This window comes from Tasmannia lanceolata, unplaced genomic scaffold (genome assembly GCF_043159265.1).
Source record: "Tasmannia lanceolata isolate RefF3 unplaced genomic scaffold, GAP_Taslan_0.1 ptg000024l, whole genome shotgun sequence".
Taxonomy (NCBI): domain Eukaryota; kingdom Viridiplantae; phylum Streptophyta; class Magnoliopsida; order Canellales; family Winteraceae; genus Tasmannia; species Tasmannia lanceolata.
Genome location: NW_027518701.1, coordinates 855,332 through 881,666, shown reverse-complemented (window position 1 = coordinate 881,666; position 26,335 = coordinate 855,332). Strand labels below are relative to the sequence as shown.

Genomic DNA, 26,335 nt, shown 5'->3' with positions numbered 1-26,335 from the left:
AAAAAGGGCATCTGAAGAAAAGGATCTAAACGATGAGGAGCTCTCGGCTATTAGTCTAGATGAGGAGGTTTTTGCATCCAAGATTGAGCGACTTCTGTCGAAATTATAAGAATGCTTATCTTAAGGGGAGTTCATTCAAGATCTTTATTAGAAGATTGTAAAAGTTTTTGAACGACACTCCCTCAGCCCGTTCCTCTGCTTCGAGTACTCTGGTGTTGGGGCGGAAGAGGAAGCGAACCGTGGACTTAATCGAGATGGAGAAAACTCTGTGCAGGATAAAAGCTATGGTTTATAATGAAGAGTTGGCCTCCAAATTATCACCAACGCCGAGAAAAGTCATTAGGGACTTCCTGAAAAGACAAAGGAAACTCTTTAAAGAGGCAGCCAATAGGAGGCCGGAAGTCTTCTTTAGCATAACCGGGTCGCACAATGTTAAAGAAACTCACTCACCCATGCATAAGCACCCCTTTTTTACCAAATTCTTGGCGGATGAAAAGAATCTGAGGCTTCTTCGATGAGACGCAGATAAGGCGACGGGGATTCAGAAGTTAGAGGCTATGATTAAACGGAAAGGGGCATCTGAAGAAAAGGATCTAAACGATGCGGAGCTCTCGACTATTAGTCTAGATGAGGAGGTTTTTGCATCCGAGATTGAGCGACTTCGGTCGGAATTATAAAAATGCTCATCTTAAGGGGAGTTCATTAAAGATCTTTATTAGAAGATTGTACAAGTTTTTGATAAGTATATATCAGGGTTTTGTAAGGTTTTTCAGGGCTCTTGGAGTAGAGGCATTTTGTTTTTGGTCGGTTATAAATTCAGAAGGATCTAAATCGAAGGATGGGATGAGTATGAAGTGACTTAAGGAATTTTTGGTTTCTTTCTTTTGGCCGGGGTATGATCTCCTGGATCCCATACGTTGTAAAACATAGAGGGACTCTTGGTACCTATCTTATGTAATCTTCGTATGATTTACAATATATATATATATATATATATATATATATATATATATATATCATATTTCAAAAAAAAATATGGGCCTGTCCATACCTATTCTGCTGCATCAAGCTGATTTAACCTTTCTAGTTTTTTCTCTTCTTTTTTTTGAAAAATTTTTACCTTCTAGTTTCTCATCCCTTTGGCCTCGCATCAAGTATATGCTTGAACCAAACAGCAAAACCTTCATACACAAGGTTAGCAATATTGCACTTTGAACTCTCAACATGTTAGAGCCAAAAAACAATATGATGCAAGTTAAATCAGCAACTCATTATATTTCAATTGCTTGGATTGTCAGGCAATTCAAGCGAGAATCTTTGCAGCTTGAAGGGCTCTAATTTTCTTACAAAGAAGAGCCATATTAAAATTTGACTTGAAGGAGACCTTTTCTCTATTACCAACTCTGCCTCAACAGGGCTCTTCCCATCCCCATGGCGCCTCTATCTGGCCTATCTGGTTATGCATGACGGTCTATGGGAGGAGAGAAAGAGAAGGTGGTCTAATCTTTTTCAAAAGAGAGAAAGAGAGAAGGCGATTTACTAATCGGAGAGCTCCAATCAGGTGTAAATCTAGATCAGATTGATTATCTTAGGTTTCTAGGAAGATTTGTTTGTTGGATCAAATAGATATAGGGTTATGGTTAGGATCTTATCAGGTGTGAATCTAGATCAGATCAGTTATCTTAGGTTTCTAGGAAGATTTGTCTGTTGGATCAAGTAGATATAGGGTTATGGGTTAGGATCTGAACCTTAGGGTGATTTACTATAGTTTGATGACGATCAAATCATCAGAACATCAATCGGAATAGAAGAAAAATAGATAAACAGATATTCGACATGGACTGTGTTGCATGGATTCGGATTCGTGTGTCGGGATCCGACACGGATTCGAGGTGCTGGATTCAGTAAACCCCAAAAAGTAGGATTCGTGGATTCTGTAATTTCTAAACAAAATAAATTTTAAAAATTAAATATAATAAATATGTGTATATTCATTAAAGAATTTCGGGTGGAGGGTCGAGGCCTTAGAGTTTTAATTAAGAGTCTCGAAGGAGGAAGGTGGCGCTAGGGCTTTTATAACAAGAGTATGGCTCGTGCTTTCAAATAAAAAAAGTTAAGAAGAAAACATAGTTAAAAGGAAAATATATAGGATTCACATTTTCAATGAGACAACAATGAATCGGATTCGCCTGAAAAAAGAGGATTCATGTGGACAAGGCTACAATAAGAATCCAGGTGTGTCCCACGCGAATCCAAGTCCGATTCGGGTGTGGAGACATGTCGAAGTGGATTCGGCATAGAGGACAAAGAATCCATGCAACACTGGACATGGATGGATATATAGGATTCACATTTTGAATGAGACAACAATAATGGATTGGATTCGCCTGAAAAAAGAGGATTCATGTGGGACACGGCTACAATAAGAATCCGGGTGTGTCCCGCGCGAATCCAAGTCCGATTCGGGTGTAGAAATGTGCCAACGTGGATTCGGCATAGGTGGCAAAGAATCCATGCAACACAGGACATGGATGGCTCAAATCTGATCCCAGATTCAAATCAGACTTTTGGATTAACTTGAATTTTGGATATGTTATACAAAATGGTAGAGTAGGATTTTCTCCCCAAAATTGGACATAAACAAACCGTTGGATCGTGAGATGAAATAAGACTGATTTTCAAGACTGTTTCTTGGTCCAATATCGAATCAAGAATGGATTTCAAGAATCGGCTAATAGGGTTTGTAAACTAAGAGGGGATGGAAAGAGGGAATGGAATCGGAAGATTATGAGAAAATGAGAAAGGTGGATTTGAAAGTGCTGAAGGAAAAGGGAAAGTTGAAAGGCGTAGGAAAAACAGGTGAAGAAAATAAACAGAAAGAACGGATGATAAATACCTGGAATCACTCCAGGTCACCCTAAGGCTTCGCACCCATGAGTTGTGACCTCGCACCGCGATCTAAGCGTCACACCTAGACAATTCAATATTCACTCTTGGAATGAAGGCCACCTTCAAGACTTTAAGTTACATATCAATAATCTCTCTTGATCAAAGAAAAAGGCATCTAACCCCCGACAAATAAGAAATAACTAAAATATTTATTAATCCAACCATCATCATCATAGCATCAATGGCCGTACGCTTACAATATATAAAATAAAAGAAGAGAACTAGAAAGTTCCAAAACCCTAAAACAAAAACCTAATAGACTAAAATAACCTCTAATGACTTAAAGACTCTTCTCGCTTAAAATTCTCATAATACATGTCAACGTATGTGTGTGAGAGAGGAGGGGTGCTTAAAAGACTTATAATTGAAAGAACTTGAGGCTCTGTTTGGATGCAGATGGTTAACATGTAGATTAGGGGTATAAGTAGTCAATAGGGAGGAGACAAACTTTTTTAATGTTTGATCTAACAAGGATATACCAGATAGAATAGTGACAAGTAGTGTTTGGTTGCTAATCTCGTAAGTAATGGGAGGGGGTGTCATTACCAATACATAGAGAGAGAGAGCAAAATTCTACTCGAAGAATTTTACTATTTTGGAGAAATGAGGCATGGAGGGTACAAGAGCTCAAGAGTGCCACGTCACCAGACAAGCAATAATTAGCTATGATTCTTGTCTAGTAGTCTCCATGGATAGTGATGCTAAATTGGCAAACAAACACCAAAAAGTGCATTATTTTGCTTGGGGATTGCTTAAGGCTCCGTTGCAATTGGCATCCAAACAGAGCCTAAGTGATTTTGATAGTAAAAGACTCTACTACTCCTTTATGACTTCAACAAACAAAATAGGGCGGCCCAGTGAACGAGGATCTCGCCGTTGCGGGATCTGGGGAGGGCTAGATGTACGCAGCCTTACCCCTGCTTTGCAGGGAGGCTGTTTCTGTGACTTGAACCCGTGACCACCAGGTCATAATGGAGCAACCTTACCGTTGCGCCAAGGCTCACCCTCTAAAAGCTAAATAAAACTCTTTTAAGATCGACGATAGGCCCCATCTTCGTAACTCATTGATTCTTCATGGCATCTTGGATGGTCCCCCATCATCTGGTTTGTTCAGAGAAATGGAGGACATCATGCCAACCGATCTCTCTTGTTCTCCCGCATCCATCATGAAGGACATTCTCTGGCAGATTAGCTAGTTTTTGGTGCTTCCTGGGGTAAGTATTTTTGTTGAATGGTTCCCATAGCAAGATATTTATTTGACACCAAATGCTTGTATTTGTTTCATTCCTTTTTCACTTTGAATTGTATTTTTCTTTTGTATATTTATGTTCAGGCCCTTTTTGTGGGCCTTGTTTCAGCATTGTAATCTTCAACTTTTAATAATGCACCAGTAAAAAGGATGGAAAAATAAGAGATAAAAGAAAATAAAATGCAGGTAAATGGCTTAAAATAATATAGTAAATGCGGCAACAAATGTGATAAATAATAAGCTATCATATATTTAACAGGTAAAAGATATTAATATATCTGTATTTAATTTTCCAAACCTAGTATTTTAGTTTTTTACTCCTAATACTAAAACTCTGATGCACATGATATTGCATAGATAATATATAATAAGCTATCATATATTTAACAGGTAAAAGATATTAATATATCTGTATTTAATTTTCCAAACCTAGTATTTTAGTTTTTTACTCCTAATACTCAAACTCTGATGCACATGATATTGCATAGATAATATACTCACTCTGTAAGTTTCAATTTTAGCAATGACAAGATAAAGAAAGAGACTAAATAACAGCCCTAAGAGAAAGTTATGTGAAAATATCAAGAAATTTGTTCTGACCATAAATTATGACTACTGATACAACAGTAACACAAGCGCCAGAAAGCAATGTGAGTGAATTATTTAAAAACTATAGGCAAATGTGAAAAAAATATACTAATTTTGTTTTTCGTAATACAACTGAGGAAACAAGGAAATTATCATTATGACAAAGTACTTTAAAGGAAACCGCACAGATTTATGGAAATAGGGCCAATCAGAAATAAATTGTAACACCAGATGTACAGAGTATCCTACTACTATTTACCTGAGAGCAACCTCCTTGCGGACATTATATCGGATTTTCTTATCAAAACATCGGTCTTTTCGCTTTTCACGGAACCTAATCAGAGAAGCGAGTCTCTGTGGAACATTCGAGCGTCGTGGAGTATCGCCGCCCTGCAGGAAATGCAGGTAAAGCAGTTAGTGGACACATCCAACCAGTAACATAATAATAATAATAATAATAATAATAATAATAATAATAAGAACAAGAATAAGAAGAAGAAGAAGAATAAGAAGAACAATGGAACTTCCGCATGTGCAGAAATACCCTGTTATTCTGATTCGCTTCACCACTGCTATGCATTTCACGCCCACCCAAAAGTAGTAGTACTGCTTGCACCTGTAAGACAGAAAGCAAGTGGTGGAAGTAAATAAAGAGGTGACATGAGAGTAAAAAATGGCTAAACATAATCCAACAAAATCACTATTTCAACTATTCATATGAACTAACAGTTACAAAACTTCAGCTGACAACAAAGAAGAAGCACACTCGATACAGCAACTTAGTTTGAAATAACAGAAAATGCCTTATGAGATTTATAGAAAGCGTCATTATTACAATTTACAAATATGTCAGATCAGTTTCTTCCCTATTCAAAGGGCATTAATATATAATGACAGTTTTAAAGTGAATACAATTATCAAGATTAGAAGAAAAAAAATAGCAAGAAAAGAAAAGAAAGTAACAGCGACTCCAAAGGGTTAACAATGCATCGAGATATGTATCTCTAGTCCTCTATAAGTCTATACCAACCAAAGCATGGCAGGCAATGAATTTAATAAATGAAGAACTAGATTTTCAGGATCGTCCAAAGGAAATGCAACCACTTTAACTCAAACAAAAGATGTCAAAGCTACTACATAAATATTTTTTCTATAACTATAATATCACCAAAAACTATCCACGCAAAAGAGAACAGCATAAAAGAATTCTCTCTCTAATCAAATTTTTATGACAGGTCAAAAAAATAATTCTCTCCACTACTTCTCTTGCACTTCCAAAATTTCAATTACAATGGCGAATCCACAGCTGGAAGCTGGTCCAGGACTCCCAGCAATCAAAGGTACATCAAATAAACTAGTAATCCCATATTATGTTGAGAAAATATGTGCTAAAATCTATATTAATGACACTGCAGAATTGATCGTAGAGTGACCTAACATTCAGTAATTAAACGCAAAAGCCATAGTTGGATGGGTGACATAGGATGCGCAATGGGATAGAATTTCAAAAACAGTATAGGGGCTAATTTGGTAGGAAAAAATCAATTAGAAGGTGAACTAGATGGGATCCAATTACATGTGGGCGAGATTTGAAATCAGAATCACAATAGGAAACATAGGTGTGTTAATACCAATTTATATGACAGGTCAAAATACCCAGAAATTTTGAAACAGATCCAAAGGTCAGATCTTCTTGTGAACTTATTGGACTTTGGATCACAGAGAACCTTGATCAAATAGTAGGATTAGGATTCAAGATGGAGCTCTCAAAAATTGGAAGAAACACTTAGAAATAGTCTGTCTCAATTCAAGATGCAAACTGAATTATTTGAACAGTAGAATAAAGATTGGAAGGAAAGATTGAAATTGGAGAATTATAAGCACATTTAATGGAGAAAGGGAGAAGAAGATAGTTACCAAGGCATCACAACGTTAAGTTTGACCAAGGCATCGTACCAAGATTGAAGGTATGAAATTTTTATCCATGGTGTAGTAAAAAGAAATTCTGGCCATATGCCCATTAAAACAGATCCCTCTGCACGGATTCTAGTGACTTCTTCTTGACTTGCATTACTGCATAGTAAGTCTCCTTCCAAATTTGGAAATTAAATTCCATGCAAATGTTGAGTAGTCAATTTCTCTTTAAACTTCTAATTAGGATTCAATTAAAACAATTCAACAACAAAACTATCCTAGTGGCTTGACTTACTAAAGCTAGTCTAACCAAATTAGGAAAACTTTTTATTTATTTTTATTTTTTTGAAAAGTAACGATTTCGTCATAAGCAAGAATACATGGGAGGAGACAAGGTGTCCTACAAACAATAATAGAAAACAGAGGCCAGCAACGACCCAGTTACAGACAAAACATAAAAAGCCCTAACCCACCATCGGGCCTGAGAATGTTATATCCCCATTTTCTAGGCCCTCATTCCGCGATTTATCCACTTGACCAATTGCCAACCGCTTCGTGCGACTGAGCATCGGCTGAATGAAAGAGCATAAATCGTGGATCTCCAATATTACATCAACTAGACCTAGGACCTTGTTCATCGCCCATGCTAAAGCATTCAAAGAATCTCCTTCTAAATTAAGAGATGCATTCATCGAGTTTGCGTAGCACCTCAGCCCCCATGAAAGCAGACACGCTTCTGCTTCATTGCAGTGTTTAAAAACTCCTTGACTCAACAAGGAACTCGCCCAAGTTGACTCCTTTTTAGCTGGGCCGCATTCCGCATTGCACCACATCCGCATTCTGCGTTTTGCCCTACATAGTCAATAAACTCCTTTGACTCTCCCGAGTTATGACCGCGTCAACCGTGTTCTTAGCCGCGTCCGCACCGAGTAGACAAGGATTTTCCTTGGCCGCGTTCCGCATCACATCCGCGTTTTTAAACACTGCTTCATTGGATCCACATACTCCAACTGGTCCAGAGAAAGATTGAACGATGTGACCTTCCAAGTCTCTAAAAAGGCCACCAATCCCCGCACAACTCAGAGTCCCTTTAGAACAGCAATCAAAGTTTAAGCTTCATCCATCCTAATGGAGGGAGATTCCATCTTGGAGAAATAATCTTCTTTACTCTCTTGTCAAAGATTCCCTCTTGGAGGGAGCCTCTGCAAAGCAGGGGAGAGGCTGCGTACATCTAGCCCTCCCCAGACCTCCCTCGCAATGGCGGGAGCCTCATGCACTGGGCCGCCCTTTTTTTACTCTCTTGTCAAAGATCAATGTTCTCCAATTCCTTGATATGTCGGAATCCCAAAATTAACTCTTCCTAAAATAACGTGAAAACCTTTACTAAAATAAAAGCACTAAAACCCAAACATGCAATAAAGTAATAAACTCAAGTGCCCCCGTAGGATGGGCTACAGGAGAGAATTTCAAATACAGTATAGGGACTGATTTAGTGGGAAAAGTCAATTAGAAGGTGAATTACATCGAATCCAGTTAAATGTGGGTGAGACTTTCAAATCAGAATCACAGTAGGAAAGATAGGGGTGTGAATATCAACTTTTATGACCAGACAAAATACCAAGAAATTTTGAAACAGATCCAAGGGTCAGATCTGCTTGTGAACTTATTGGACTTTTGATCACAAAGAACCTTGATCTAACATTAGAATTAGGATTCAAGATGGATCCCTCGAAAATTTGAAGAAACACTTGGAAACAGTCAAGCTCAATTCAAGAAGCAAACTCAATTATTTGAAGAGAATAACAAAGATTGGAAGTACTGAAAGATTGAAATTGGAGAATTATAAGCACATTTTATAGAGAAAGAGAGAATAAGATAGTTACCAAGGCATCACACCAATATATTCAACGGCATTACACCATAAGGTTTGATCAAGGCATCATACTAAGATCGAGGGTGACAATATCACATTCAAGTTGCAACTGTAAGCTTCAAAAATTTTATGTATCATGTCATAAAAAATTCTGGCCGCAAGTCACACACACACACACACACACACACGTAAGTCACACACACACACACACACAGATTGTAGGGACTTCTTCTCGACTTGCATTATTGCTTAGTAAGTCTCCTTCCAAATTTGGAAATTAAACTCCATGCAAATCTTGAGTTGCCTATTTCTCTGTAAACTAATAATTAGAAATTTTCTTTTTGGAAAATACTAATTATGATTAGTTTTTCTCCAAATTAATTAGGATTCTATTTAAAAGATTAAAGAGAGACTATCCTGGTGGCTTGACTTACTAAAGCTGGTATAACCCAATTAGGAAACTTTTTTTTAAAAGTAAAAATTTTACTCAAAGCAAGAAATGCATGGGAGGGGACAAGGAGCCCCCGCACACAACCATAAAAACGCAGGCCTACAACGACCCAGTTTCGGACCCGAGAATGTGATATCCACCTTTTCTAAGCATGGTTTTAAAGTTCGTCCGGTTTCAGTGGAGACCAAAACCGTAGTTTATTTCGGCCGAAATTTCGATATTTCGGTCGAAATTTCATTTCATTTACGCCAAAATTTCAGCTGAAATTACCAAAATTTCTATCGAAATTATGTACGAGAAAAAATAGGCGTTAATGTGATTTCGCGGATTTCGGCCAAAATTTCGAAATTTCGGCGGTGAGAACCGAAACACATTCCGAAACCGAAATTTGAAACCATGTTTCTAAGCCCTCATTCGCCAATTTACTATGATTTGTGGACACGGACACGAGTGTCGCGTGTCGACACCAGTGTTCAAAAACTCCTTGACTCGACAAGGAACTCCCCCGAGTCGACTCCTTTTTGCCTTGGCCGCGTTCCGCATTGCACCACATCCGCATTCCGCGTTTTGCCCTACATAGTCATTAAACTCCTTCGACTCTCCCAAGTTATGACCGCGTCAACCTCGTCAACCGCATTCTTGGCCGCGTCCGCGTTGAGTCGACAAGGATTTTTCCTGGCCGCGTTCCGCGTCAAATCCGCGTTTTTAAACACTGGTCGACACTACACAGAGTGTCGGACACGGCAAATTCCCAAAATTTAGAAATGGGGGCACAGCTAAAATAGAAAGTATATGTAATCATAATTTGTCGATAGGGATTCATGTGTCAAGTTTCAACACGAATATGAGTTATCTAACATGGCAACATCTAAAACTCTAGAAATGGTCATACGTACACACACATAAAATAATTGATTATTACACAAATACGTGTCCACGTGCCCATATTAACTGTAACAATCACAGAAATACATTAAAAGTGTTCAAAGGAGTGTCGACACGTGTGGACATGCGTGTCGTGTCGGACACGGCAGGCACATGTATCAACAATAAATTCAAGTGTCGGCTAACTCATAGCCAATTTATCTGCGTGAACATTTGCCGACCACTTCATGTGACTGAATATCGGCTGAATGGTCAATCATAAATCGCAGATCTCCAATATGACTTACAGCTAGTTTCCAACGATATATGACATTGTTCATCGTAGGTATTTGAGTATCTCCTAAATTAAGAGGTGCATTCATCGAATTCGTGTACAACCTCAGCCCTCATAAAAGCACTCGTGCTTCTGCTTCATTGGATCCACATGCTCCAACTGATCCAGTGACCTTCCAAGTCTCTAAAGAGACCACCAATCCCCGCAGAACCCGGATTCCCTTTAGAACAGCCATCAAAGTTGAGCTTCAGACATCCTAATGGAGGGGGATTCTAATCTTCTTTACTCTCTTTTCAAAGATGACCATTCTCCAATTCCTTAATATGTCTAAATCCCAAAATCAACTCTTCCTAAAATAACTCTAAAACCTTTGCTAATATAAAGTCACTAAATCCCAAACTTGCAATCAACTCAAGTGCTCCCAGTAAGATGGGCTATGGGAGAGAAGTTCAAAAATAGTATAGGGACTGATTTCGTAAGAAAAGTCAATATGAAGGTGAACTAGATGGAATCCAATTAAATGTGGGTGAGATTTGAAATCAGAATCGCAGAAGGAAAGATAGGGGCTTGAATATCAATTTTTATGACAGGTCAAAAGACCCAGAAATTTTGAAACAGATCCAAGGGTCAGATCTGCTTGTGAACTCTCTTTTTTTTTAAATGATGAGATCTGCTTGTGAACTTATTCAATTTTTTTTTTCAAAGAGAACCTTGATCTAACAGTAGAATTACAATTCAAGATGGAGACCTAGAAAATTTTAAGAAACACTTAGAAAGAGTTCGGCTCAATTCAAGAAGCAACTCAATTATTTGAAGAAGAATAAATATTGTAAGGATTAAGGAAAGATTGAAATTGGAGATTTATAAGCGCATTTTATAGAGAAATAGAGAGGAAGAGGGTTACCATGGCATCACACCAAGATATCCTGTGGCATTACGGCAATTAAGTTTGATCAAGGCATCACACCAAGATCAAAGGCGACGATGTCACATTCAAGTTAGAGAAGAAGAGGGTTGGCATGGCATCACACCAAAATATCCTGTGGCATTACACCATTAGGTTTGATCAAGGCATCACACCAAGATCGAAGGCGATGATATCACATTCAAGTTACAATTGCAAGCTTCAACATTTTTATTTATCATGTCATAAAAAAAATTCTGGCTGTAGGCCAATATATAGATCCCTCCGCGTGGATCCTAGAGACTTCCTCTTGACTTGCATAGTAATCCTCCCTCCAAATTGGGAAATTAAACTCCATGCAAATCGTGAGTTCCCGATTTCTCTCTAAACTTCTGATTAGAAATCTATTAAAACAATTAAAGAAAGAAACTATCCTGGTGGCTTGTAGAAACAGTTCAGCACAATTCAAGAAGCAACTCAATTATTTGAAGAGCAACAAATATTGTAAGGAAAGATTGAAATTGGAGATTTATAGGCACATTTTATAGAGAAATAGAGAAGAAGAGGGTTACCATGGCATCACACCAAGATATCCTGTGGCATTACGCCATTAGGTTTGATCAAGGCATCACACCAAGATCGAAGGCGACGATATCACATTCAAGTTACAAGTGCAAGCTTCAACATTTTTATTTATCATGTCAATAAAAAAAATTCTGGCTGTAGGCCAATATATAGATCCCTCCACGCGGATCCTAGAGACTTCCTCTTGACATGCATAGCAATTCTCCTTCCAAATTTGGAAATTAAACTCCATGCAAATCGTGAGTTGCCAATTTCTCTTTAAACTTCTGATTAGAAATCTATTAAAACAATTAAAAAAACAAACTATCCTAGTGGCTTGACTTACTAAAGCTAGTCTAACCCGCTTAGGAAACAAGCTAACATTAACTCCAAACAAGTTAAATAGAAATTAGTCCCAAAATTAACTCTTCCTAGAATAACTCTACACCTTTACTAAAATAAAAGCACAGAAAACCAAACTTGCAACCAACTCAAGTGCCCTCATGAGCGAATTTGTTTATGCTGCGCCCATGAAATATGGAAAGCACCAAATATTGGGAACTACCAGGGGATTGACCATTGATTTCACTATTATTAGTGATCAATAATGGAATAATTCCTTCATATTCATAGAGATAATGGTTAGGAACAGGAACAAGAGCTATGAAAACTCAAAGAACGGGAAAATATCCCCTTTTGACAGTGTGACCAAAATCAAATTTGTCAAAAGGATGAGTTTACCCATCCTCTCTCTTATGGATTCCATTTGAGGCCTAACAAGAGGTGGATGTATCATGTGGGCCCCACTTGAAGAGGTATTGGTCCAACTTCACTTTGCTTCCTATCTCTTGACGTCGATGGTTCCCATCAGTGGGTGATAGGCAGACGAGATGGAAAGCATATATCGAAAGGATGTCATTGCATGCTAATGCCCCTAAATTTCGGTAGAAGAGAGTCCCTACTAAGTAACTTACATGCTCACACCCAAAGCCTCTTAAGCCAAATGAGAACACCATTATGCTCATAATATAACTATGTGGAAAATATCTCCTAGAATTACAGGCATACACCTTTCATCTCCGGCAATGCCTTACGCATTTAAACTTTGTGCCTACTGTGTTTTGACTTTGCTTTTCGTGACGAAAAGGACTCATTGGGACAATATTTGATTTAATCATAGTTAAACATGCAATCAGTGTTCCCTACATTATTTGAAATATGAGAGCCATTCGGGTCTCAAGAGCTCATGACACAAAAAACATGCAGCAGTGGGTGAATGAGATTTCTATGAAGGCCTTTCCTTTGATAGCACTCCTTCCACAATCAATGAGGTATCCAGAACAATGAACTTTCTGCAATTACTTGAAGACTTTAAACCATCAAAAAACTGTCAAATTTTTATTTTTATTTTTTTGAATAGTTCTGTCAAAATTATTCTACTGAATACTTGCTTGCAATTCTTCCTAAAAACGCAGAATGGTACTGTAAAACCTTAAAAATAATAAATAAATAATCAAAATCATAATGTTCTTTCCCTGTGCCAAAGCTACGCATGATTTCGAGCCTGTGATACCATATAAAGGGGGGACAAGACTTGCTCTGACTAGTGCTATACATTGCAGGTTTTAAAAAAACATCTAATATGTATATACCAATTTCCAAGAAAACTCTTGGAAATTAACTCTTCCTGATATAACCCTTAAATCTTAACTAAAATAAAATCAATAAAACCCAAACTTGCAATTAACTCAAGTGTTCCGTTGTAGGATGGGCTATGGGAGAGAATTTTAAAAACAGTATCGGGACAGATTTGGTGGAAAAAAAATCAATTAGAAGGTGAACTAGATGGAATCCCATGAAATGCGGGTAAGACTTGAAATCAGAATCACATGAGGAAAAATAGGGGCATGACTATATACTTTTATGATAGTTCAAAATACAGAGAAATTTTAAAACAGATCCAAGGGTCAGATCTGCTTGTGAACTTATTGGACTTTTGAGTTTTGATCACAAAGAACCTTGATTTAAGTTAGGATTAGGATTCAAGATGGAGCTCAGGAAAATTGGAAGAACCACTTAGAAACAGTCCCTCTCAATAGAAGATGCAAACTGAATAATTCAAAGAGAAGAACAAATATTGGAAGTAAGGAAATATTGGAATTTGAGAATTATAAGCACATTTAATGAAGAGAAAAGAAGATAGCTACCCAGGCATCACACCAATTATCCTTACAGCATTACACTACTAGATTTGATCAAGGCAACATACCATGATTGAAGGTGACGATATCATAGTCAAGTTGCAATTGCGAGCCTTCCAAATTTGGAAATTAAACTCCAAGCAAATCTTGAGTTGCCAATTTCTCTTTAAACTTATAATAAGAAATCTATTTAAACAAATAAAGAAAGAAACTATCCTAGTGGCTCGACTTTTTAAAGCTAGTCTAACCCAATTAGGAAACCTTTTTTAAGCAACGATTTTAATCAAAGCAAGAAATACATGCGCAGGGACTAGGAGCCCCACAAACAACCATAGAAAACGCAGGCCTGCAACGACCCAGTTTCGGGCCCGATAACGTGATATCCTCCTTTTCTAGACCCTCATTCGCCAATTTATCCGCATGAGCATTTGCCGACTGTTTCAAGTGACTGAAGGTCGAGCATAAATCGCGGAGCTCCAATATTATGTCAGCAGGTTTCTAAGGATCTATGACCTTGTTCATTGCCCACACCAGGCATTTGAAGAATCTCCTAGATTAAGAGGTGCACTCATCGAATTCACATACCGCCTCAGCCCTCATAAAAGCGCCCGTGCTTCCACATCATTGGATCCTCCACATCCACCAACTAATCCACAGAAAGATTGAGCAATGTGACCCTCCAAGTCTCTAAAATTGCCACCAATCCCCGCAGGACCCGGATTCCCTTTAGAACAGCCATCAAAGTTAAGATACAACAATCCTAATGGAGGGGGATTCCATCTTTGAGCAATAATCTTCTTTTTCTTTCTTTTTTAAAGATCACCATTCTCCAATTCTCTAATATGTCTGATCCAAAAATTAACTATTCCTAAAATAACTCTAAAACCTTTACTAAAATAAAAGTATTAAAACCCAAACTTGCAATCTGACTCAAGTGCCCCCCATAAGATGTAGAGAATGTCAAAAACAGTATAGGGACTGATTTGGTAGGAAAAGTCAATTAGAAGGTGACTATAAGAAATTCAATTAAATGTTGGTGAGATTTAAAATCAGAATCACAGTAGGAAAGATAGGGGCGTGAACACCAGTTTTTATGACGGGTCAAAATACGAAGAAATTTTGAAACAGGTCCAACGGTCAGATCTGATTGTGAACATAATGAACTTTTTACCACAACGAACCTTGATCTAGCAGTAGAATTAGGATTCAAGATGGAGCCCTCAAAATTTGAAGAAACACTTAGAAACATTCCTACTCAATTTAAGAAACAAACACAATTATTTAAAGAGAAGAACAAAGATTGGAAGTAAGGAAAATTTGAAATTGGAGAATTACATGCACATTTTATAGAGAAAGAGAGAAGAAGAGATGCATCACACCAAGGCATCATACCAAGATATCCTACGGCCTTACACCATTAGGTTCAATCGAGGCATCACAACAAGATCGAAGGTGATGATATCACATTCATGTTGGAATTACAAGTTTCAGAATTTTTATTTATCATTTCATAAAAAAATTCCAGCCATAGGCCTATATATAGATCCCTCCACATGGATTCTAGAGACTTCCTCTTTACATGCATCGTAAGACTCCTTCCAAAAATATGGTCGCCAATTTAGGTGTTATGATCTTGTTCGGAGTAAGGTAGCCCCTCTTCCTTTGGGAGAAGGTGGGGTACCAGCAGGTGTAGTATACTCTCGACTATGGTTAAGATCATGTCAGTGGTTAGATAAGATAAAATGCTAAAGATTGTCCACGGTCAACTGATGTCACCCAACAAGACGAGAGCCTTCTCTGGTACCTCTAGGCTGATCCAGTATAAGACAGTAAGCGTGCCTAAAAAAAATGTAGCTGAACATAGAACGAATCGAAAAACGGATGGTGTGATAGTTGCACACTAGCTTAGTGACTGATCCAGTGCCGGGGAGGAGGACCTCAAGCACTAATCAAGCTCAAACACTACGAAAAAGTGCCTTTTTAGCTATTGTTTTGTGATCTGATGTAAGGCGCGTTAGCCTATATATATAGTAAGGGGCCTTTTCTTGCTCGTTAGCGCTTTAGTTTTCAATAAGGACATTTAGGCTTTACTAATAAGATATAAAGTGCATTTACTAATTAAACACTATGAAATCATGAGCTGCCAATATCTATTTAAACTTCTAATTAGAAATTTAGTAAAACAATTAAAGAAAGAAACTATCCTAGTGGCTTCACCTAAAGCTAGTCTAACCCAATTAAGAAATTAGTTAACATTAACTTCAAACAAGTTAAATAGAAATTAGTAGCCAAATTAATTATAACTAGAATAACTCTACAACCTTTGCTAAAATAAAAGCACTAAAACCCAAACTTGCAACCAACTCAAGGGCTCTCATGAGCGAATTTGTTTATGTTGCACGCACGAAGTATAGAAAGTGCCAAATATTGGGAACTACCCGGGCAGGAGTTAGGAACAGGAAAAAGAACTATGAAAACTCAAAGAAAGGGAAAATATCCCCTTTTGCCAGTGTGACCAAAATAAAATTTGCCAAAAAAGACAAATTCACCCCTCCCCTCCCTTGTGGCTTCAGTTTGAGGCCTAACAGGGAGAGGATGTATCACGTTGGCCCCATTTGAAGAGGTAATGGTTCGACTTCACTTTACTTTGTATCACTTGACGAGTTGACGTGATGGTTCCCATCAGTGGGTGATTGGCAGACGGGATAGAATGACATCGAATGAAATCATAATGCCCCTAACTTTCGATAGAAGAAAGTCCCAATAAGTAACCTACACACTCTCACCCAAAGCCTCTTAAGCCAAATGAGGACACCATTTTGCTCATAATGTACCTATGTGGCAACGCCGAATGCGTTTTAACTTTGTGCCTACTGTGTTTTAATTTTGCTTTTCGTGACGGAAAGGACTCATTGGGACTATATTTGATTTAATCGTACTTAAACATGCAATAGTGTTCCCTAATAAAATTATTTTAAATATGTGGATCTTCGGGGTCTCAAGAGCTCGTTTCACAACAAACCATGCAGCAGTGAATGAACGGGATTTTGATGAAGGCCCTTTCCTTTGATAGCATTCCTTCCTCAATCAATGAGATAGGACATAAAGAATAAGAACAATGAACTTTTTGTGATTACTTAAAGACTTAAAACCATCCAAAATCCGTCAAAATTATTCTACCATATACTTCTCTTGCAATTTTTCATAAAAACGCAGAATAGTAATGCAAAAACCTAAAAATAATAAATAAATAATCAAAATCGTAGTGTTCTTTCTCTGTGCCAAAGCTACGCATGAATTAAAGCCTGTGATACCAATAAAGGGGGGACAAGACTTGCTCTGACTAGTGCTATACATTTCAGGTTTAAAAAAAAATATAATCTGTAGATACCAATTTCCAAGATAACTCTTGGAAATTAACTCTTCCTAAAAATTAACTCTTCATATATTGTCTAGTCCCAAAATTAACTCTTCCTAAAGTAACTCTTAAACCTTTACTAAAATAAAAGCACTGAAACCCAAACTTGATTTAACTCAAGTGCCCCCCATAGGATGGGCTATGGGAGAGAATTTCAAAAACGGTATAGGGACAGATTTGGTAGAAAAGTCAATTAGAAGGTGAACAACATGGAATCCAATTAAATGTGAGTAAGAGTTGAAATCAGAATCACATGAGGAAAGATAAAGGCATGAGTATAAACTTTTATGATAGGTCAAAATACGGAGAAATTTTAAAACAGATCCAAGGGTTAGATCTGGTAGTGAACTTAATGGACTTTTAATCACAAAGAACCTTGATCGAAGGTAGGATTAGGATTCAAGATAGAGCTCTGGAAAATAGGAAGAAACACTTAGAAACAATTCCTCTCAATTGAAGAAGCAAACTGAATAATTCAAAGAGAAGAACAAAGATTGGAAGGAAATATTGAAATTGGAGAACTAAAAGCACATTTAATGAAGAAAGAGAAGAAGATAGCTACCAAGACATCACACCAATATATCCTACAGCATTACACCATTAGGTTTGATCAAGGCATCATACCATGATTGAAGGTGACACTATCATATTCAAGTTGCAATTCCAAGCTTCAAATTTTTTATGTATCATGTCATAAAAAAAATCTGGCCATGGGCATATATAAATAGATCCCTCCACACGGATTCTAGAGACTTCTTCTTGGCTTGCATTATTGCATAGTAAGTCTCCTTCCAAATTTGGAAATTAAACTCAATGCAAATCTTGAGTTGCCAATTTGTCTTTAAACTTCTAATTAGGATTCTATTTAAACAAATAAAGAAAGAAACTATCCCAGTGGCTTAACTTGCTAAAGCTAGTCTAATCCAATTAGAAAACCATTTTTTTTAAAGTAACGACGTTTTTTTTTTTTTTAATGGTTCTAAAGCTATGATTTGTGGACACGGACACGGGTGTCGTGTGTCGACAATGACATGGAGTGTCGGACACAGCGAACGCTAAAAATTTAGAAACGGGGACACGGCTAAAATAGAAGAGAAAACGGTTTCTACACACAAGTGTAGATAAGTTATCTACACACTAGCTTAAAATACAGTGGAGGGCATATTATTTGGGTGATCCAAACCATTCATTTGATTGGCCCTCACATAGATAAGTTGTCCACAAAAAATTAGCTCCATAGGATCATCCCAACCCTAAGATTTGTGGAGGTAAAATGGACGTGTATAAACCTTCACAAATCTGTCCATTTTTTGCCTCCACAGTTCGAAGGGTTAGGATGATCCTATGAAGCTGATTTTTTGGGCACACCCTATCTATGTGAGGGCCCATCAAATGAATGCTTTGGATCACCCAAACAATGTGGGCCCCACTGTATTTTAAGCTAGTGTGTAGATAACTTATCTACACTAGTGTGTAGAAACCGTTTTCTCAAAATAGAAAGTATATATATGATACAACAGCAAAAATTAGTTAAAGAAGAGCTAAAAATAGTTTATAATAAAAGAAGAGTTAATAATAAAAGAGGTAAACACAATATGCAATAATAAAACAGAATGTCATACTTCACACGGCACAAAAATGTGTCCACGCACCCACATTAAGTAGCAGTACATTTAAAAGTGTCCAAAGGACTGTCGACACTGGTGGACACGCGTGTCGTGTCGAACATGGCAGGACACGTGTGTCAGCAATAAATTCGAGGCGTCCGTTAAATCATAGTTTTAAAGTAACGATTTTAATCAAAGCAAGAAATACATGGGCAGGGACAAGGAACCCCACAAACAGCCATAGAAAAAGCAGGCCAACAACGACCCAGTTCTGGGCCCGAGAACGTGATCTCCTCCTTTTCTAGGCCCTCATTCACCAATTTAACCGCATGAGCATTTGCCGACTGCATCGTGTGACTAAACATCAACTTAATAGTCGATTATAAATCGCAGATTTCCAATATTAAGTCAGTTTGTTTCCAAGGATTTGTGTTGCATGGATTATTTGCCCCCATTGCTGAATCGGTGTCGACACGTCTCCACACGTGAATCAGACATGGACTCACGTAAGACACATCCGGATTCTTGTCGTAGCCTTGTCCGACCCGAATCTTGTTTTTTCAAGCGAATCCGACACATCGTTGCCTCTTTTAAAATACGAATCCCATTTATTTTTCCTTTAAACATGTTTTCTTCTTAACTTTTTTTTTATAGAAGCACATGTCCTCTCTTAATAAAAACAATGGCGCCTCAATCCTCCATCCTCAAAGATATATATATATATATATATATATATATATGAGGAAACTGTTGGTGAGCTAGCTTACCCAATCACATGGGGGCCCACTTTGTTAGGATGATCTAAACCATTCATTTGAAAGTCCCTTACATAGATGGGGGGTGTACCAAAAATCAGCTCCATAGGATCATCCTAACCCCACCATTTGTGGAGGACAAAAATGGACAGACACAAATCTGCCCCATTTTTGTCCTCCACAAATGGAGGGGTTAGGATGATCCTATGGAGCTGATTTTTGGTACACCCCCTATCTATGATAAGGCCTTGCAAATGAATGGTTTGGATCACTCCCCAAAATGTGGGAGGCATGTGATTGGGCAAGCTAGCTCACCATAAGTTCAGTTTCCTCATATATATATATATATATATATATATATTTTAAGTCTTAATTTTAATTTTTTATTTTATTTAATAAAAATTACTGAATCCACGAATTCGGCATGCGAATCCAAATCCATGCAACACCGCCAAGGATCTATGACCCTGTTCATCGTCCATGATAAGGCATTTGAAGAATCTCCTAAAATAAAGTGCATTCATCAAATTCGTGTACACCCCAGATGTCACCCCCTTAAAATGTTGGCACACATATTGGCTTGTTGTGGCACGTTGCACCCTTGCCAATGTGCACTTGGAACATCAAGGTGGGAAGAAGGCCATTGGGCCAACGCTTTGGCATGGCCTAGAGCATAGGTGTGGGCTATGCATAGCTTGCACAGGCAAGCATTAGTGGGAACCTAACCTAACTTAAGTGTGGATCAGTGGGCACTGGTTGGGCACTGGCACTGGACTAGTTGGGCACTGGTTGGGTCGGGCATTGGATGGTTAGCACTGGTTGGCGGGCACTGGCTAATGGGCACTGGCTTGTGGGCGTTGCATGGTGGGCACTGGTTGGTGGGCACTAGCTGGTGGGCAACGCATAGGCAAAACCAGGGCACCAGTGCGCATGTGACAATTGGCAAGCGCCTGGGTGTGTTGGCACATGGAGGCAATGGTTGTAAACGGTTATGATTCAAACCAAGGCATTGCTTGGTCGTGTTTAAAGGCTTGGGCACAAGGAAAGCAAGGCAAAGGCAACTGGTGGGCGTTTTTGCACACATGGCAGCAAGGCATTGGCAATGAACTTCCACATTGTAAAGACTTCCCCTAAGGCAATCATGGCCGGGTGGTTAGGCAACTGTTATGCCACATGGTGGCTTGTCATTTGTAAGTGCTTAGACACACGGATTGTGCAATTTGTGTGTAATGGGCGTTTTTTGCCCAAGGCAACATAGTCTGTTGATGGGCAATAGATAGGCAACAGAAAGGAAGGTAGGTTGTTGATAGGCGACAGATACGTTGTTGATAGGCAACAGATAGGCAATCTGTTGTGAGTTTCCTTTGTAATGGCTTTTGCCTAAAGAGTTTGAGAAATAGGATGGCAATGGAGTAGGCATGGTTTGGCCGAACCACGTTAAAAAGTCTCGTGTTTTGTTGTGTTCTTGTGTTGTTGTGTGATCTTTGTGTGTGCAAACTTGAGTGGCTGACTAGTGTAGTGCTAGGCCATCATGGACAGTCCCTTTATCGAAGAAATTTTGATTTTGGTGAGTTGCCCCATGACACCAGCCCTCATAAAAGCACCCGTACATCTGCTTTATTGGATCCAGATACTCCAACTGATCCATAGAAAAATTGAACGATGTGACCTTCTGAGTCTCAAAAGAGGCCACCAATCCCCCGCAGGACCCAGATTCCCTTTAGAATAGACATTAAAGTTAAGATTCAGCCATCCTAATGGAGGGGGATTCTATCTTGGAGCAATAATCTTCTTTACTCTCTTTTCAAAGATCATTGTTCTCGAATTCCTTAATATGTCTAATCCCAAAATTAAATCTTCCTAAAATAACACTAAAACATTTACTGAAATAAAAGCACTAAAACCCGAACTTTGATGCCTGGTGCATTTTAACTTTGATGCCTTATGCCTGATGCATTTTAAATTTGTTCCAGATGGTTTTAAGTTATCTTTCCACAACGGAAAGGACTCATTGGGACAATATTTGATTTAATTGTAGTTAAACATGCAATCAGTGTTTCCTAACAAAATTATTTGAAATATGAAGATCGTTCGGGTCTCAAGAGCATGTGTCACAAAAAAATGCAACAGTCAGTGAATGGGATTTCGATGAAGTCCTTTCCTTTGATAGCATTCCTTCCACAGTCAATGAGGTAGGACATAAAATTCAAGAACAATTAACTTTCTTCAATTACTTAAGACTTCAAACCATCTGAATACTTCTCTAGCAATTCTTCCAAGAAAGGCCGAATGGTACTGCAAAACCTTAAAAAAAAAAAAAAAAAAAATAATCAAAATCATAATGTTCTTTCTCTGTGCCAAAGCTACACATGAATGGCTACACATGAATTCGACCCCGCGATACCAATAAAAGGGGGACAAGCCTTGCTCTAACTATTACTATATATTGCAGATTTTTTTTTTTTAAATCTATTTTGTAGATACCAATTTCCGAGAAAAGATAGATCCTTTCAATTCCACCCCAATGAAAACAAGCATTAATAACGATAATAACAATAAAAAGTTCCATTCAAATTGCAATTCCACGCCAATGAAAACAACCAATAATAACCATAATAAATTGCAGACCTTCTATCAATTGTGTATTCCTTATATACGTAACAAATAATGTTGTTCTTTTTTTTTTTTGGAAAGTGAGGTTATTGCTATATTTTTTCTTGTATCATATGGGCTAAATGTAAGAATATACATCACCCTCACATAATTTCATTCTCATCAATAAAATTTATGGCACCACCCCACGTTCCTAGATAAATTCCAGGTTTAAAAAAGAATATGGCAGCCAAGATTTTTTATTTTTTTTTCTCATGATAAATCAGTGTAGTGGAGTTTTTTTTTCCCTGATTGTTCAGGCTTTTCTTGCCCTATTCAAGTTGCAATTCCACCAATAATAACCATAATAAATTGCAGACCTTCTATCAATTGTGTATTCCTTATATACTTAATAAATAATGTTGTTGTTTCTTTTCTTTTTTGGGAATGGGCGATTATTGCTATATTTTTCTTGTATTAGGATGGGCTCTAAACCCAAGATTATATATCACCCTCATGTAATTTTATTCTTATCAATAAAAAAAATTCTCATGATACTGATTTTTCAAACTTTTCTTGCCCTATCCTAACTGGGTCCCCCTCATATTCAAAAATAAACAAGCTAATTTATCAACATGAAGCAAAAAGGAAAAAAAATCACAGACCTTCTCAGGTGAGACAGAATGAAAAACATAGACCTCGCCTTGGAAAGAAAGCATGAGCTGATTCGAGGTCTGAATCCTCAGCGGAACAGCGAAATTAGGATCACCCTCTTCCATTCCATCCAAACCCTCTTCCTCATTACCACCTTCTTCTACTCCTTCCATAGCCTCACCATTAGTAACGCCACCCCCACTCTCTTCAATATTCTCACCTTCATAAGGAACATTAATGGTCTGATTTTGATCAACATTGATAGGTTGATTTTGATCTTGAGGAGCTGAAGGATTTGAATTTTGTGGGTTTGTTTCAGACATGATTGGAGAGTTTTAACAGAAGGAAAAAGGGGAAAAAGAAACCCTAACCCTAACCCTAGGTTTGGGGCAATACTGGTTTGGGGAGCATGTATATATTAAAACGTTGAGAATCTTGGAATTAAATGAAATTTGGAGGTTTTGGGAAAACCTAAAGGAGAAGATGACACGGAGAGTTTTGGAAACGGAAATTTTTCTGAAAAGAAAGGGAACTCTACAGGGGGAACCTGGTGTCGAATCTTTTATATGTGGAAAACAGTTTGAAACGGGATTCCGTGTTGAAAATAAAAACGGGACTCGTGTTACCGTTGATTTGACTCTTTCCAAGAAGTATTTTTTGGTTTTATGGGGATTTGAACCTTTTATTTTGTTTATTAGTGGACGTGGCACTACTGGCTGGTGCCCGTTGTTTTTCCCAAAAGGAGGTCCCGTTTTCCTAGCAGTGCTCTTTACATAACGAACTGTGAAGGTGAAATTACGGTAACACCACTTGGGAGATTGTATATCCTCGTACCCTCTTCTTAGTAAGAACACTCCTCTTTTTTTGTCTTTTTTTGTCTTACCTAAGTAGGGAAATGATATGGGCACAACCATTTTTTATAGTTGCACTAAACCGTCTTGTCTTTTATCATTTAGAGAGCTGTCGAAGGTTATTACAGTTAGCAAAATAAAAATTCACATGGCAATTAAAAAATAATAGACAAGCTAGGTTCGTGCAATTATTAAAAGAGAAGATAACAGCCACCTCAGATGAATTAAATGAAGAGGAAAACTTCCTAAGAAGTGAGCCTGTGTTTATTCCCTCCTGCAAAAGTGAGCCGAAATGGCTTCCCATGAAAAGTGAGCCTGTGTTTATCCCCTCCTGCAAAAGTGAGCCGAAATGGCTTCCCATGAAATTGCCTAACAAGCCGTGATTATTTTATTAAGACGAGGAGTGCGATTATAAAATGAGGGGGTATAGATACAGTTAACAAAATGGGGAAATGTTATATAGTTGCCCCTTTTTCGCTTGGGACAGCTACATCTAGTGTAAAAGAGCAATCATAAATACACTAGAGGTGGCTGTGCCAAGAAAAACACGAGGGGTGAATATATCACTTCCCAAACAAATTGTCGGCTTTTAGGTAGTGTTGTTGTAGTGCTCCCCGGCTAGCTATGTTTTATATCTTATATTGGGAAGTGATATATTCACCCCATTTTCTACCCCTTGTCAGCCCCCTCTCGTGTTTTTATGACCACACTTTTACCCTACAAGGGGTGAGGCCGAGAAAGAAAAACAGCAAATATATCATTTCCCTTTTATATTTGGCAGCTAGCTCTAATCTTTGGTTCGCACGTGGCATTCGTAGCATCAATGGTAAAGGGTACTTTTTTGGGTTTGGGTCCTACGAGAGGGCTCTGGTGCGGATGTATGTAAGATCGAGACCGTTTCTTGGGGTAAAATCGGCATCCCCTTATATAAGTGACACATGGCACCACTCCGTGATGCGAAACCGAACTTGTCTCCTAAGGGCCTCCAAGGGGAAATCCTTACGAAGAACGGAAACATCTCTCTAAAGTCGGTAGGTTTAAATAGAAACTAGTTTCATCATATATGTATCAAGATAAACATAGAAATCAATTCCATGGCAACTCCTCTAATAACGAAAGACTCCTATTAAGGTAAGTCTTTTAAATAGTTTTAATCTCATCTCCTATAAATAGACTCCCACACTCAAAGGTATGCATCTTACAAGCTCTAGCAAGAGTTACAATTCTCCATTCAACTATCGCTTTGTTCTCCCTGTTGTGCCGATTTCTAACTTGAGCGTCAGAGTGGTTTTCCAGAGTCCACACTCTGGGGCCCTTATAACGTAGTTTTCTTTGGGCGTAGGCCATCCTAAGCATTGGAGTTCATCTATGGCACCGCCGGAGGCTCAAGTACGAATCTTGGCATCATCAGATCGGCATCCTGCCCTTCAGAGTCGAGAATTACGACGAGCGAGAAAACGACGAACTTTTGAAGAATAACCTCGACTTGATCGAAGAGACAATGGAGAAAGCTTGGATCCGCACCGCTGCCTACCATAAAGGGTTGGTAGATAGTAAAACTTGAGAATGAAAGGAAGAGCTCTAAGAGCTAAAGACCTCGTCCTTTGACGATCAAGATTTTCTGATTTGAGGAATTTGGGAAAGCTCGACCCTAGCTGGGAAGGACCTTATAAGGTCGCTTGAGTCTTTTGACCAGGCACCTATCGACTTGAAGACTTCGACGGAACCCCCATCCCCCATGCTTGGAACATGGAGAACCTCAAGAAGTTTTATCCGTAAGTAGTTTGTTCAAGTTTGTTTCGTTTTATTCTTGTTTTGTTTTTGTTCGATGCAAGAATAAGTTATCTCCAATGTAATAGCTCTCCATTTCAACGAAAAAAAGTTCATTTTTATTCCCTAAATTGTTTGTGGTTGTGTGTGTTTCTCCAGTTATCTCCCATGGCGGATCGACCACGCACCCAAGAGGTAGCCTCTAAAGGCTAAAACCCACTTAACCATTCTCTTACACCGACCTGGTATTTTGGTCATTGACTATTTTGATCATTTTTCAAGACATTGGAGTATTTTAGATTTTTTCCCTATTTTAATTTTTTTCTATTTTCCTTTTTCCCATCTGTCCATCAGATAAGGTTATTTTGCCCATTTTCATGAGATAAGAGTATTTTGGTTATTTCAATAATATTGGGGTATTTTATGATGTTTTTATTTTTTATAATTATCATTATTTTTTTTTCCTTTTTCTTATTTTGCATGAGATAAGGGAGTTATGGTTATCTTATACGAGATAATGGCATTTTGGTCATTTTTCATGATACATGGGCATTTTAGGATTTTTAAAAATTTTAGACTTTTTTCTAAATTTTTCCATTTTTTTCTATTGGAGTAGGGTATTTTGGTCATTTTTTATGTCATGAGTGTATTTTTAGGTTTTCTATGAACCAGTAAAAACGCACATGCCATGAACGTGCGTATGAATAAAGTTTTTGGAGCATGCCCTAATCTATTAGTAATTGAACAAGAGGTCTTCAACGGCACTTTAGCTAAATTAAACCCATAGTTAAATCCATGAAAGGCCAAACAAATGAATGGTTCTCATCATCCGAATA

At 38.0% G+C, this 26,335-nt stretch overlaps 1 protein-coding gene across 1 annotated transcript in view; it reads right to left on the bottom strand.

Annotated features, from left to right (window-relative positions):
• The window catches only part of LOC143857362 (GATA transcription factor 28-like), a 43,325-nt gene extending 19,903 nt beyond the window's left edge, over positions 1-23,422 (bottom strand). The window contains exons 1-3 of the mRNA XM_077367791.1: positions 22,890-23,422; positions 5,331-5,402; positions 5,046-5,176 (exon numbers count right to left, since the gene is read on the bottom strand). Coding sequence (XP_077223906.1) covers positions 5,046-5,176; positions 5,331-5,402; positions 22,890-23,201 — 515 coding nt within the window. The 5' untranslated portion in view covers positions 23,202-23,422. The remainder of the gene's footprint in view (positions 1-5,045; positions 5,177-5,330; positions 5,403-22,889) is intronic.
• Between the last annotated feature and the right edge of the window lie 2,913 nt (positions 23,423-26,335).